This window comes from Perognathus longimembris, chromosome 25 (genome assembly GCF_023159225.1).
Source record: "Perognathus longimembris pacificus isolate PPM17 chromosome 25, ASM2315922v1, whole genome shotgun sequence".
Taxonomy (NCBI): domain Eukaryota; kingdom Metazoa; phylum Chordata; class Mammalia; order Rodentia; family Heteromyidae; genus Perognathus; species Perognathus longimembris.
This window is the reverse complement of record NC_063185.1, coordinates 11,840,357-11,856,390: the sequence shown is the minus strand read 5'-3', so window position 1 is coordinate 11,856,390 and position 16,034 is coordinate 11,840,357. Positions and strand designations below refer to the sequence as shown.

Below are 16,034 nucleotides of genomic sequence, written 5' to 3'. Positions count from 1 at the left end.
AACTGTGCACCGTAGATAGATCAGTTGGATTTGCAATTCTATGATCATCTCCTTTTTAAATTTTACTCACTTAAAAAAAAATCCGGTCTATCATCCAGACTCATTTTCTATATTCAAAGGATCTTTAGAGGCAGATAGAAAAATAAGAGATCAAACGCCCTAACTGGCAGAATTGCTGAAACCCTCTCCTGAAAAGTGGGTCCTAAACCTTACTACACTCCTAACTCTGACTTACTTTCAGATGGAATCAAAGTGCCTGCGTATCCTTAGCAGAAAAATCAAAGTATTGTGTAATAATTTCACCTGTTTCCCAAAGAAAGAGAAATGTGTTTCCATCCGCAAAGCTCAATGTCTCTTCAGACATCTTTGTCAGCTTTCTTCCCATCAGACTGTAGAACCACATTTTGCAACCTGCTAGCTCTTGTGATCTACAAGCATGGATCTTGGCATCAGAAAGCCTCTACTGACCCCGGGAATCCTTTTAGTGTATGTGTGCCGGTACTGGGGCTTGAACTCAGGGCCTCCCTTAGCTTTTTTTGCTCAATTCTGGTCCTCTAACACTACAGCCATACCTCCACTACCACTCTGATAGTATTATCTCTGCTTTTCCTGACTGAATTAGGAACAAAGCAAGCTAATTTTTTTTTGGTTGGTTGTCGGGCTTGAACTCAGGACTTGTACACCCTCCCTGAGCTTTTTCAGTCAAGGTTAGCGCTTTACCACTTGGAGCTACAGTGCCACTTCTGGTTTTTCTGGTGGTTATTTTTGGAGATAAGAGTCTCGTGGACTTTCCTGTTCAGGCTGGTATTGAACCTGAATCCTCAGATCTCAGCCTCCTGAGTCACTAGGATTATAGGAGTGAGCTACCAGCACCCAGCCAAGCAAGCTACTTTCTAATGCTCAACTATTCTATGTACTAGCTTCTAAATAGAGACAGCTCTAAATCAGACAACAATCTGCATGCTCTTTTGTATAGATCCCAATTTCACATGAGGGATACCAAGCAAGCTACAAAGGGTCACTATGCTTAGTAATGAAAGCTTCCTTCTAACCTCTATAAATCATATCGACACAGATTTGTCTTCCTTTCGTTCCCTTTTATTGCAATAATGAGGTGGCAGAGTGGTGTTTTGTGCTGTTGGGTTTTTTTTCTTAAAAAAAAAAAGCATTATACCCCAGGGTATTCTATATGTAACGAAGAGAATTGTCAACTAGTTTGCTCTAGAACATATGCTGCCTTTGGAGACTGGTTGTGTTTGAACACAAGAGCAAAACTGAAATGCACCATAATCTAGAAACCTGTTAAGCTTCAACTAAGTATCATTCTGATGAATTATAGTGTTTGTCTTACTGAAAACTTAATGTGAACTTGATAGGAGGGATCTGTTTGTTTCATTTGCACAGCAGGCCTCTGGGACAAGTCCTTTTATCTAACCATTTTCCTGATCAGGAACGGAGGCCTATAGAGGTCAATTAGCTTGTTCAAGGTCACAGTATTTAGGGGAATCCAGAGCTTAAACCACATCTGTTTGAGGCCATACAAATCTCTTGGCCACTGAGATGACTTTGGGTGGGTGAGTGGGGGGAACAAAGAAGAATAGTTAGCGTGTGTCTGTGTGTCTGTGTGTGTATTGAGCTAAGTTTCCTCATGCCCTCCCCACCCCCCCCCCAGCGCTCTACCCCTTGAACCATACGCCAGTCTTCTTACTTTTCAGATTGTGTGTCAGATAGAGTCTCATGTTTTGTCTAGCCTTGAATCTGGATCCTTCTATCTGAACCTCCCAAGTAGTTGGTGGCCTAAAGAATATCTCTTAATACACTGGAACTTAGAATGAGTTTTAAGTCACAGGAAGCACCTGAAGTGGTTGTATCACTTCAGTAGGAACAGATAAACCCATGGACTAATGATGAAGAGGGGAGAAGAAGGAAGGAAAGAACAAAGAGGGGAAAGAGAGAAGGAGAGGGAAAGGGGAAGAGAAAGAAAAATAATACCTTAATATCATGTAGGTGTGGAAAATATGTAGATGTTTTCCCAAGTCTATATTGATTTTATTGAGTAATCTTATTTTTGAGGCCTGTAAGAACTTAGTTCCAAGCTCAGCCACTAATATGCTAAATAATTCAGTATTGTAAAGTTAGATCACTTAATCTTCCTAGGCCTGTATTTTCTTATCTATAAAACAGAGGAAATAATCCCCAAGCCGGTCTGTGGCATTTGCATTGTACAAGGATAAAAAGAGTCAAATTTAGCTGGGTGCCAGTGGCTCACACTTGTAACCCTAGCTACTCAGGAGGCTGACTGAGACCTAAGGATCACAGTTCAAAGCCATCCTAGGCAGGAAAGTCTGTTAGACTCTCATTTCCAATTAACTAGCAAAAATAATGCTGGGAATGGAGCTGTGGTTCAAGTGGTAGGACACTAACCTTGAGCACAAAAGCCCAGGGATAATGGAGTTCAAACCCCACCAACAGACAGAAGGAGAGAAAGAGAAAGAGGTACCAGACTGAAATAGGAACCCTGGAATGAATGCATTTCCATGCATTCATTCATTCATTCATCTTGAGAAAGTGACATGACTTTTTCCATATCATGGTTTGGTGGGGTTTTATTTTCCCTCATACTTAAAATGGCAATCATAACTCATAAATGCCCTAGGTTTTCTTGGAAAGGAAAGGAATTCAAGCAGAAAAAATGCACTGAGAAGAATAGATTTGCCGGAAACTCAAGACTCATCCCGTAAACAGCAGCTCATAAGTCTCCTGGCCCAGAGAGGAGGCCCTTCCCGCTGGGACAGCGTGATAATAAGCAGCAGTCGCTGGAGGCAGGGGACCTGCAGCCAGGGTGCCGGGCCAAGCTCACCCCACTGTTCAGCCGCAGCACCTCGGGCAATTAGCCTTACCCCTTAAGCCAGATGAGATGGCACAAACCCCAGACAGCTCAGCCTGTGACCTAGCAGGAGCACCAAGGCGAGTCACGGTTGCTGTAGGGAACACAGTGGATGCCCAACCCCAGGACTGGGAAAAACATCAAGGGGGAAAGGTGACAGTCTAATGGATCACTGGGCAGGGGCTGTGGTGTGAGCCTCAACTTAGACCCCACAGTTGGTGAAGCCATTCGTCCTTCATCCTTCTGCATATGCACTTACAGGAAAGAGAGAGGGGAGAGAGGGAGGGAGGGAGGGAGGGGGGAGGGAAGGAGGGAGGGAGGGAGGGAGGGAGGGCAGTCTCCCTTGGTATCTCTCTCTTCTCTGTCTCTGCCTCTGTGTCTTTCTGTGTGTCTCTCTTGTCTCTCTGTCTCTCTCTCAATGTCTCTTCTATCTCCTTTCTTTTTTCTTTCTCCTCTTCTCTTTCTCTATCTCTGCATCTCTCCTCTCTTCTTTTGCTCATCTCTCTCTCTCTTCTTTGCTGTCTCTCTGTGTCTGTCTTCTCTGTCTTCTGTCTTGCTACTCTCTCTTACCTTTTGCTTTCTGTCTGTCTCCTGTCTCTCTCCCTCCCTCTCCTTCTCTCATCTCTCTTCCCTCTCTCTTCTTCCCTCAGCTTCTCTGTCTTCTCTTTCTTCTCTCTACCTCTCTCCTCTCTTGTCTTTGCTTTCTCTCTGTGTGTCTGTCTTTCCACCCTCTTCTTTCTCTCATCTTCTTCCTCCTTCCTCTCTCTTCCCCTGCTACACTCTGCTCTCCTCTCTCCTCTCTTCTCTCTCTTTCTCTGTATCTCCTCTCTTTCTTTCATCTCTCTTTCTTTCTTTCTTGGACCCTGTATGCCTATTCTCCCTCATACACTCTCTCATCTCTCTCCCTCTTTTCTGTGGTAGTGCTGGGGTTTGAACTTGGGGCCTTTGTGCAATTGTGAGGCAGGCACTCTGTTCCCCACCCCCCCATAAAGACTACCTCTTAAAATTCTTCACATCCCTATGGAACCTGGCACACACCACTGTCCATATTTTAGCTCAGAGCCTTGTACCCAATAGAAACTTGGTAAATATTTGCTTGGAAAATAAGTCAGAATTGAAAAATTGCTGATTCTTAGAAAAATAAATGCCGTTTAACCTTAACCAAGCCAACACACCCCAGACTGTAATTGTTCATTCTTGGGAAAGGAACACCGAGTGAAGAATAAAATAACTGTCTTTGGAAGTTATTTGTGGGGGGGGGGAGGGGAAGGGGAGAAATACAGGTAACCCAAAGAGAATGCAAAAGGAACATGAAGCTTAATCATGTGATTCCAATTACTATGCAGAATGAATTCAGGGAGTGGAGGGGTTAATAGGTAGAGAAAAGGATAGGTTGGTCCTGGGAATCATTGGATGAAGTTACCAAACAGCTTAGTTGTAGAGATGGTTCAATCTCTTAGCACTCCGAGGATATGGCTCCCGCCACTAGAAGGACCTAGAAAGCTCCTTGTTTCTGCTCCTGCTTGCTGAGGACACTGCCTCACCTTCTATCTCCATCTTCTTCTCATTGGCAGATCGGCTATTGGAATGAGGATGACAAGTTTGTCCCTGCAGCCACCGACGCTCAAGCCGGCGGGGATAATTCCAGTGTTCAGAACAGAACGTACATTGTCACTACGATCCTAGTGAGTACTCGCTTCTCCACCAAGCTGACTTGGAACTGAAGCGAGTTCCAGATGAAAGGTGTTTTTTCCCCCCTACTAACAGTGAAAGCTGCCAAGACCAGGCTATAGATAGATACCAGAAGTTGGAAACGAAATACCCAGTAAATGAGAACTTCTGAGTTTTCTTCAGCCTCTCTGAGATTCACAATCAATCTCTCTCTGTGTCTCTGTCTCTGTCTCTGTCTCTCTCTCTTTCTCTCTCTCTCTGTCTCTCTGTCTCTCTCTCTCTCTCTATCTCTCTCTCTGTTATCTTTGGATAAAGACACCCATAGGCTCTTTTGCACACACTTGCCCCACTTGTGAACCAAAGGGTAACATTAATTGTGCTCATTTAAATATTACACACACACCCCCAATAGAAGCCATTTGCACCTACAATGAAGCAATAAAGTACACAGGGATAAAGCTGCCATGGGTCTCGGTTTTTCAGTTGTTGATCATGAGAAACTTGGATCCCATTCAAGGATTACTTCTCTATGCCCCAGAAATATCTGAGAAGGAGGGAGAGAGAGAGAGAGAGACAGACAGACAGACAGACAGACAGACAGAGACAGAGAGAGACAGAGACAGAGAGAGACAGAGAGCTACTTATATAAAATTTATAATTTGAAAAGCCCTGTACCAAGTTCAATCCCTTAGCTCTCTTGCTCAAGGCTGGCACTCTGCCACTTAAGCCACAACAGCTCCACTTCTGGCTTTTTTTGGCGCTCAATCAGAGACAAGGGTCTCATGGGCTTTTCTTCCCATGCTGGCTTCAAATCACCATCCTCAGATCTCAGCCTCTGGCGTGAGCCACGAATGCCCAACTAAATCCTTCTTATTTCAACCAAGTTTGCTTCTCTATCCCAAATTTATCCTAGGGTGACATTTTCAGGAAATAGACCATAGGGACGAGACAGACTTCCCAATGGGAGGCAATGTTGGAGATAGACTCCTCTGCCAAATCAAAGTCTCCATTTACCATGGGTGAACTCACAGTCTGCATCTTCTCTTCCCCCCCACCCCATTTCTCCACCAGGAAGACCCTTACGTGATGCTCAAGAAGAACGCCAACCAGTTTGAGGGCAATGACCGCTACGAGGGCTACTGTGTAGAGCTGGCTGCCGAGATTGCTAAGCACGTGGGCTACTCCTACCGCCTGGAGATTGTCAGTGATGGGAAATACGGAGCTCGAGACCCCGACACCAAGGCCTGGAATGGCATGGTGGGAGAGCTGGTCTATGGGGTAAGTTCCACCCAACGGGCACAATTAGAGGGCAGAACTAGGGTTTGATGGGGAATTATTTGGAGGTTCCATGACCCTCTTCAACAATGTCTATGACATGCCCCCCCCCCACCAACTGAGTATCATTGCTGCTGAAAAGATAAATCATTCAAAACCCCCTGTCTTAAAACATGCCATCTTCAAGTTCCTGGTCCTAGCTCTCTTATTCCCCCTGCCCTACCCTATGTGTCTTATAGCTTCATACCTTCACCTGATCATTGTTCAACACACATGACAGGACGACTCCAAGATTAATTTTCTCAAGGCAGACTGCTAAATTGTCAATCCCCTAACTCAAAGATTTCCATAGTTCTTTTTATATAAATTTCTTCTCTGGGGCTGGTTATAGATCTAGATCCAACCTAACTTTCAAGTCACTTGTTCCGCCCATCCATTTCCTGCAGCTCTCAATTCAGCCAAACTTCACCCTGTCCTCATTCTGTTTCCAAGATCTCACCCCACCCCCACCCCCCACCCCTACCATTCACCACTTCTAAAGCCCCCCCCCCCAGCACCTGTGTCCGAGAGTAGGATTTTCCTAAGCATTTTCTCTTTGCCCTCGTAGTAGCTGTGAACTTCCCTCAGAACTGTAGAATTTAATGTCTGCTTCTTTTGTGGCTTACTCTGCCTAATCTAATGGCCAGCTATGTCCTGGGCTATAGGGTTTGCTCTTCTCTATCTTTACACCAAAATTAACTCCCCTCAAAACTCCCATCAAGTATTTTTTTTTTTTGGTACCAATACTTGGACTTGAACTCAGGGCCTGGATGCTATCCCTTAATTTTCTTTAACTTGAGGCTGGTGCTCTACCACTTGAGCCATACTTGCACTTCTGGCTTTTTGATGATTCATTAGAGCTAAGAGTCTATCCCACAAACTTACCTGCCCAGGTTGGCTTCAAACCGTTGATCCTCAAACCTCAGCCTCCTGAGTAACTAGGATTATAGGCGTGAGCCACCAGCTCCAGGATCCAATTTTCAATTAGCTGAAAAGCATTGTGAGAGCTCACGGAACACTTCACATCATTTTCAGTATTTAGGGAGCCATCAAGAAGAGACAGATCCCCAAGGACCTATGGGTTTTATGGAGTACAAAGACAATGGGACAGAATAGTAAAAGATAACATAGGAGGAAGGAGTCTGAATTGTATGGCCTATAAAGCTAACTGGCATCCTGTACCCGTCAGAAAGTACATAGGACATTCAAAGTTGCCATGTTCAAATAGAAACAAAGGTGAGGGATGGTAGAAGAGATAAAGGTGTGAAAGGGGAATGAGCAAGCACTATTAGGTTGCGGGCATGGATTGAGGATGGCCGGGGTAACTCTGCTTAGAAAATGACACAGGGAGGGTTATGGACTGATGGAAGAAGTACTATAGACCCGGCTGGAGCAGACGGGTCCCCATGGCTTCAATCAGAGGCACTGAACATTCCAGGCTGAGTCTTTGAGCTGAAGCACATGCCACGCCCCCAATTCCCAATTTGTGGGCAGTGTGTGCCAGGAAGAAGCAATCATTTCAGAGGACTACTCAGTTCCATGATCTCCTATCAGGGCAAGAAGCGTTGTATTGGTGGTGATGTTATACAAAGGGAATTCATACGAGGAAAAGATGGGGTAAAGCCAGTGCTGGCAGCTCACACCTGTAATCCTAGCTACTCAAGAGTCTGAGATTTAAGAGTTGTACTCAGGCCCTGAATCCAAGGCCCAGGACTGGCCAAAAAAAATAAAATAAAATAAAATAAAGAGTTGTAGTTCAAAAAGAAGCCTGGACAGGAAAGAACATGAGACTTGTATCTTCAGTTGACCAGCAAAATGCCTGAAGTCGAGTGTGTGGCTTAAGTGGTAGAGTACTAGCGTTGTGCAAAAAGCCAAGGTAGAGCACCCAGGTCCTGGGTTCGTGCCCTAGTAGGGCACAGAAAGAGAAAGGAGAGAGACAGACAGACAGAGCCAGAGAGAGATGAAAGGAAGGAAGGAAGGAAGGAAGGAAGGAAGGAAGGAAGGAAGGAAGGAAGGAAGGAAGGAAGGAAGGAAGGGAGAAAAAAGAGAAGGAGGAAGGAAGGAAAGACAGAAGGGATGGAGGGAGGGAGGGAGGGAAGGAAGAAAACACTCCTGATGCCGTGGACTTTGGGGTGACTGTGGAGGCAGTAGGTAGGTTGAGGATAAGGATGCCCTCCTCGCCCTCTTCCCCACACCGCTTCTCACCTTGCAAGCTCCATTGATGAAGCCCTGGATGGGTTCATGCTGCATCCGGAGGCTGGTTTCCATGGCAACCGCCTCCAAACTCTCTTAAGGCCATCCCCATGGCAATAAGTGCGAACTTTTCACCTTCTTCGCCTTGCCTCACGCGTAATGCGGTTTCCTTCATTTAAAAGCTCATGATCTGCCCAGAACAAGTGGTATGATCACCATGGGGGCAGGAGGAGTGCGGGGAGAGGGGAGGGGGATGGACAACTCCCCCATCCAGGGCCCATAGGGGCCCTCAGAGCTCTGATAAACTGAGGTCCCTGCCCTGGCTCTGGGCCTCGAGCTGTTAGGCCTTCCCTCCTGTCTGCCCTTCACCAGGCCTGACTCCACCCACTGAACCCTGCCTTCCAGAGGATTCCTAAGGGTCTCATGTCACCATTGCTTGTGAGTTTACTTGAGAATAGAAGGGTTGGGGAAAACATGATCTCAGCCAGAAGCCATCAGTAAGGTCAAGGGGAGAAAAATATATTGTATTCCTTGTGTTTGTGATAGCTACTAGTCACTTTTATTGGCATAGGCTCCAAATCACAATCCATCTGTCTCTGTCTTCCCAGAATATGATTTTGCAAATGCAATCTAAACAATGTAACTGCTTTAATACAAATTACAAAAGCCCCTAGAAACATGGCTTAAGGGGTCAAAACTCTTGCTGAGCAAGAGCCCATTGAGAGGCCCAGTATAAATTTTTTAAAAACAACAACAAAAAACAGGAAGGAGCCAGGCACTGGTGGCTTACATCTGTAATCTTAGTTACTCATGAGGCTGGCACCTGAGGATGGAGGTTCAAAGCCAGCCTAGGCAGGAAAGTCCGTGAGACTCTAATCTCCAATAAAAGTACTCCGAAAAAAGCCGGAAGTAGAGCTGTAGCTCAAGTGGTAGGATGCTAGCTTTGCACAGGGCTCTGAGTTCAAACCCCAAGAGCAGCATACAAGCACACACACACACACACACACACACACACACACACACAAAGCAGGGATTCAAAAAGGGGTGGGGTGGGGCCAGCGGGAAAAAGGGAGATGAATGACGAGGAGAAGGAAGAACCCAGTCAAGAGTCCATACATCCTACATCCTACAAAATGAAGAAGAGTGAGAGAAGGGGAGGGGAGGGATGGGTGAGAATGTTGGAAGGGGATCAAGATGTACTGTATTCATAAACTGCTTTGTTAAATGGCACCTCCTTAATATAACTACTTAAAAGATAATACTTTAAAAAAAAATTAAATTGTAGAGCTGGGAGGTAGCTGGTGCCAGTACTGAAGTCAGGGAAAACATATTAGCAGTCTCCAAATCTGTTCTTCCTGGGCCTTCTCCATAGCTGTCAATCACCATCTCTCTTACCTTCCTTTGTGCTACCCCTTGTCCTTCCCAGCAGTGAGTCCAGTCACATTTCGTCACATTGCTTGAGATAGCCAATGCTGTGTTAAGTACTTAACATTCATTCACTTCCACCTTGTATCAACCCCGTAAAAGCAGGCAAGATTATTTCCAACATAGTATAGATGTGGACAGTGATGCCCAGGAAGGTTCATTCACTTGGAAAAGGATACAACATCCCAAGTTAGGACATACAGTAGTCTACACAATGCCCCGTGCTGCACAGGATGTTGCTGCTGCTCCTCCCTGCATCCTGGTGCCTTTGACATTCCTGTATGCCCATCTGACCATTGCCCCGCTGATGGAGAAAGCGAGTGAACTAAGCAGACAGGGTTGGATCTGAGTTCCACTTCTGCCAGTGTAGGGCTTCCAGGACTCCTGGAGCCGTTGAACTTCACGGATCGCCTCCAAACAACAGGAGCAATGAGCCCTTACAGTACCAGACTCAGCTCGCCAGCCTAGTTAGTTTTAGGCTCTATTTCCTTTTATTTCCTATCACATCCATTTCCCCTGGGTGGCTTCCTGTCATTGCATCTTCTGTTTTGAGATCTCCCCAGCCAATGAGTCACAAATTGGAGTTCCCCTAGAGCAGCAGCATCAATATCACCTGGGACCTTGTGAGAACCCATGAATTCTCACATCTGACCCCATATTCACTGTGTCTGGGAATTCTGCCCCCTGAGATGCCAAAAAGAAAAGTCCTTTCTGGATGAGGCTGATGCACCTTTGAGTTTGAGAGTCAAATTCTTTAAGGAAAGACTTTGGATTGCCTGCAAAAAAATGTTCACAGTCCAGAGGGCTCTTCGGTAATTGAATTATTTTGATCCTTCACAAACCAATCCTGCAAAATAGGTAAAACAAGAATTGCCCTGCCTTTTCCTAATGAAGAAATTGACATCAAAAGAAAGAGAGAAAGAAAAGAAAAAGACAAATGTTTCACCAGATGCAACAACATCATTCAGTGAGGTGCGGAGAAGTTAGCCTTCGATCAGTTCTGCCAGTCCTAAGAAGGCTCCAGAAACTACTCTATCAGGTGGTATAAACCAACCCTAGTGGTCTCTTAGCTGGTATCAAGCTGCTCTGTATAAGTCATCTTTGCATTTCATGCACACGCGCATGCGCGTGTGTGTGTGTGTGTGTGTGTGTGTGCGTACACACATGCACCTGTCCTAGAGTTTGAAATCAGGGCCTAGGTGCTATCCCCGAGCTTCTTTTTGCTCAAAGCTAGTGCTCTGCCACTTGAGCCATAGCTCCACTTCTGACTTTTCTGGTACTTTATTAGAGATAGAGTCTCACAGATTTTCCTGCACAGGCTGGTTCTGAACCAAGATCCTCAGATCTCAGCCACCTGAGTAGTGAGGATTACAAGTATGAGCTCTTTTACCCGCACCTTTCACTAGGTGCATATCTTGCCTAATGGAACATTTCCAATGGCTAGGGAAATAAATGATTCATGGCCAATATTGTATTCTAGTTACCCCCTGTTGGAAATTCTCAGTGAATAGTGATCTCTGAAAAGTTCTAAGAAGTCTCTTTTCCCTCTACTCTCCATCACCTGTTTAAAGCTGTATTTTCTAGACATGTTTATTTTCATGTTCCACTTATTAACTTCCTGCTAGAAATAATGATCCATGAAACAAATCGTTGAGTTGCTAAATGAACTAAGCCTGGAGATGAGGTAGCTCTTTAATTTTCCAGCCTATTATCTATTTTATTAACTCATGGCAGGAAGCAGCAAATAAATCTATGCAATATCTTCACTCATTTCCAAAAATGTGCTATCACTCAAATGTTTTGTATTGTAATTTCTCTCCCAATTCCTTTGTTAAGTTACAAAAATATTTACCCTGTGCTAGCTTTTAAGTATTTGTAAATAATAATAACAGTAATAGTAGTAGTGATAATAATAACGATTTAGGCCAAGGGGCTGGGAATGTGGGTACAGTGTTTGCCTCGCATGCATGAAGCCCTGGGTTTGATTCCTCAGAACCACATACACAGAAAAAGCTGGAAGTGGTGCTGTGGCTCAGGTGGTAGAGTGCCAGCCTTGAGCAAAAGAAGCTCAGGTACAGTGCCCAGGCCCTGAGTTCAAGCTCTAGGACTGGCAAGAAAAAACAAAACAAAACAAAAATTTAAGCCAAGCACCAATGGCTCACATCTATAATCCTAACTACTCAGAAGACTGAGATCTAAAATTCATGGTTCAATGCCAGCTCAGTCAGGAAAGCCTGTGAGATTCTTATCTCCAATAAACCACCAAAAATCCAGAAGTGGACCTGTGGTTTAAGTGATAGAGTGCTAACCTTGAGAAAAGAATAGAAAGAAAAAAAAAGCTTAGGGACAGAGCCCAGGCCCTGAGTTCAAGCCCCAGGACTGGAATATATATATATATATATTCCAGTATATATATATATATATATATATATATATATATATATATATATATATATATATATATATATATATTCCAGTATATATATGCCCCAAGATTTAGGAAGTGGGTGTTAAAGAAAAAGAACAGAATTACACAGGAAAAAAAGAAGAACCAGATCCTCATCTGTGATCAAATTGCTTCACTTTGCTGTACAGCGAGTTTCTTCCCATAGGGGCAAAGTCAAGTCATTCTAAAGCTTTTTATTCCACTGAAGGCATGTTCTCAATGGTCCTAGCCAAGGTGAATGGGGAGAAGAGAAGCAGTGGCTGTTGGCTGGTGGGGCCTTGCCCTATGTGAGCCTCACATCTGGGCTGCTGTGCAGAATCACAGGAGAAGGACACCCACCCCCAGTGGACCTGCATAGGAATGTCTCTCCAAAAAGAATCTTGTGTCTTCTGTCCTGGGACAGCCTCTTGGGTTTACCAAACTCCTCTGAACAGAAGAGCAGCAGTTTTGCCTGAACAGGTGCCAGGGTTTCTAGGATTAGACAGAGGTAGATAAGACAGGAAAAACAAGAGAGATCTCTCCACACAAGAGATGCTCAAGGAGAAGCATTTGTTGCAAACATTTCATGTTTACCAACATTCTGGGTTTGAAATTGAAACATTGAGCCAGACACCAGTGACTCATACCTGTAATCCTAGCTACGCAGGGGGGCTGTGATTTGAGGATTGGGGCTCAAAACCAACCCAGGAAGGAAAGTCTGTAAGTCTCTCATCTGCAATTAACCACCCAAAAGCCAGAAATAGAGCTATGGAGACAATGCTTAGGCCCTGAGTTCAAGTCTTAGGAGCAGTGCCATAGAGAGACAGAGACAGACAGACAGACAGAACTGTGTATTTCTTAGCAATCCTCCAGGACAAAGATTGCAAATATAATTTACATCCTTATTTTCAGGCCATTAGTCACATGATTTCTCCCTTCTGAGTTGCTGTCCTGTGTCAGAGCAACTAGTTAAAGTCAACTCCCTCTGACCTCCATTTCGTTTTGTACCACTTGGATAACACATATTCCGTTAAACTTATGCACTGGGAAAGTGTGTGTGTGTGTGCGCTTACGTGCACATGTGTGTGACAATGTCAAAGACAGAGAGAAAATATCTCTCCTACTAGTTTGTAATTAATTCCTTGAGTGTGTGGAAACCACCATCTACTTATAGCTTCCAGCCTAGAGCTGACACAGTAAGTGCTCAATAAATGTTTAACGACTTCAGTGTGCCTTTCCCATCTCATTAGCCTGAATAATCTTGGTGGCAGGTAAAAGAGATCCAATGCGAGCTGACCGAGGCCGACAGGATTGGCTCAAGTTCCTGGTGACAAACAGAGGAAAGGTGGAACATAGGTTCCTAGAGAGTGTAGGGTACTCTCTGAATTCTGGGTGCCCCAAATGTTACAGCACTGAGGACCACAAACAGTTCTTCCCAAACCCACTTGGGTCTTATACTGACCTTGAGTGTACTTTTCAGGAAAAGCCCATAGAGCATTGGCCAGACCTGGATTTGATCCTCTGCCATGAAATCAGCATGGCCAGCTTCATTCCTGCCCGAAGGGCTGAGAGTCGGGCAGAATGGAAGCATGGTGGCTGGGAAGGAAAACAAACAAACCCACAGGTGTCAATCACAACAGCTTTTCTTTCAAGATGAGGAAAAAGTTCTGGTTCATAAAGCTGCCAAATAATGGAGAAGTCTCTCCCGTAAGATAATGAGTGGACTTGCATATAGGGATGGGGGGAGGGGCAAGGGAAAATTGAGAGAACCATGAAAAGGGCGCCATTGATCAAGAACCATTGTACTCATAACCTGACCTAGCATTGTGACATCTTTATAAAATTACTTGATAATAATAATAATTAATAATAATAAAAGATAATGAGCTGGATGCCAATGGCTCACACTTGTAATCCTAGGTACTCAGGAGGCCCAGATCTGAGGATGGTGGTTCAGCACCAGCTCAGGCAAGCAAGTCCATGAGACTCTGATCTCCAATTAATTAACCAGCAAAAAGCCAGAAGTGGAGCTGTGGCTCAAGTGACAGAGTCTTAGCCTTGAGCACAAAAGCTCAGGGACAGTGCCCAGGCCCTGAATTCAAGCCCCACGACCAGCACAAGAAAGAAAGAAAGAAAGAAAGAAAGAAAGAAAGAAAGAAAGAAAGAAAGAAAGAAAGAAAGAAAGAAAGAAAGAAAGAAAGAAAGAAAGAAAGAAAGAAGGGAGGGAGGGAGGGAGGGAGGGAGGGAGGGAGGGAGGGAGGGAGGGAGGGAGGGAGGGAGGGAGGGAGGGAGGGAGGGAGGGAGGGAGGGAGGGAGGGAATGAGCCAGACTTCCACTTAACAGAAATAATTTCTTGTCCAAAGGTTTGTTGTTGTTGTTTTTTTTTTTGGCCAGTCCTAGGCCGTGAACTCAGGGCCTGAGCACTGTCCCTGGCTTCTTTTTTGCTCAAGGCTAGCACTCTGCCACTTGAGCCACAGCGCCACTTCTGGCCATTTTTTGTGTATGTGGTGCTGAGGAATCAAACCCAGGGCCTCATGTATAGGAGACAAGCACTCTTGCCACTACGCCATATTCCCAGCCCTATTGTCCAAAGGTTTTGAAGTGATCTTTTCCCATTCCGCGCTCTGTAAGATGCAAAGGACAACCGTCCTCCGAGTGAAGAGAGAAGCAAGTGAACCACAGAGAGCCACCGAGATAAAGTAAAATGTTCTGTTCTTTTTTGCAGAGAGCTGATGTAGCAGTAGCACCCTTAACCATCACCTTGGTCCGGGAAGAAGTGATCGATTTCTCCAAGCCATTTATGAGTTTGGGGATCTCCATCATGATCAAAAAGCCACAGAAATCCAAGCCAGGAGTCTTCTCCTTCCTGGATCCTCTGGCCTATGAGATCTGGATGTGCATTGTCTTTGCCTACATTGGAGTGAGCGTGGTGCTTTTCCTGGTCAGCCGTTTCAGCCCCTACGAATGGCACAGCGAAGAGCTCGAGGAAGGCCGGGACCAGACGCCCAGTGACCAATCCAATGAGTTTGGGATATTTAACAGCTTGTGGTTCTCCTTGGGGGCCTTCATGCAACAAGGCTGTGACATCTCTCCCAGGTCAGTTGGCTTTTTAAATTTCTTAAACTCCCTTGCTCCATGCGATCTTTTGCTTAAGGGAAAAGGAAAAAAATAAAAAGTACTGGGAATTAAGAACTGAGAATTATTTCCCCCAACTCCATTGCATTCAATGTTACAGTCCGACCCCTGCCCACTGTCCATTGTGATTTTTCTGGAGGCTGTAGATGGACTTTCCTTGAATACGATCTGTCCAGATAGGCAGGTGTCATCGTGGTTGATGTTTTGTAGCTAAAAATTAGGGACAAGTGGTTGCAGGTGGTTCACACCTGTCATCCTAGCTACTCGGGAGACTGAGATCTGAGGATCATGGTTCAAAACCAGCCCAAGCAGGAAAGTTGATGAGATTGTTACCTCCAATGAACCATCAAAAGAAGAAAAAAAGCCAGAAATGGTGCTGTGACTCAAGTGATTGAGTACTCGCCTTGAGCACAAAAGCTCAGGGACAGTGCCCAGGCCCTGAGTTCAAGCCCCAGAACCTGTACATCACACACACACACACACACACACATACACACACACACACACACACACACACACACACACATCAATGTGCAGAAGTACAGAGAAAGCAGGGAGTAGTACAGTACTGTGAATATTTACTCAGCACCTGCTGGGGATCAAGGCAGTCCTGTAGGTTTATCCTCTCACAGAGGCACCAATGAGGAGCCTCAAAATACCAAGTATCTTACAAGGCATGACAGACAGTGGATTAGATGGTGGATTCAGGCCATGCCCCTAAACTTAGTCTGCAATGGTGGAAGTGATGAAGTACCAAATTGAGCACAGAGGCCCCTCTACAGGACCCTGGACAAGGCGCTTGGCCCTCCTGTTGGCTCCTTGATCTGAAAGATCACATTGTCAGAAAGACCCTGGAACATTCTCCTACCAGCAGTGACTGTAATTTGTTTGTTGTGGTTCAAAAATGGGGTCTCCGGTACCCCCCAATGAAAGAACCAGGGTGATTCAACGCTTGGGAGAAGAAGCAGAGTTGACTGGAATTTG

The 16,034-nt window shown here is 45.1% G+C and overlaps 1 protein-coding gene across 4 annotated transcripts in view; it reads left to right on the top strand.

Moving 5' to 3' along the window:
* Gria1 (glutamate ionotropic receptor AMPA type subunit 1) overlaps nt 1-16,034 on the top strand; it is a 254,230-nt gene that overhangs the window by 167,240 nt on the left and 70,956 nt on the right. For all 4 annotated transcript variants that reach the window (XM_048334202.1, XM_048334201.1, XM_048334199.1 and 1 more), the window contains 3 exons: nt 4,462-4,572; nt 5,630-5,836; nt 14,641-15,011. In XM_048334202.1, the coding sequence (XP_048190159.1) occupies nt 4,462-4,572; nt 5,630-5,836; nt 14,641-15,011 (689 nt within the window). The remainder of the gene's footprint in view (nt 1-4,461; nt 4,573-5,629; nt 5,837-14,640; nt 15,012-16,034) is intronic.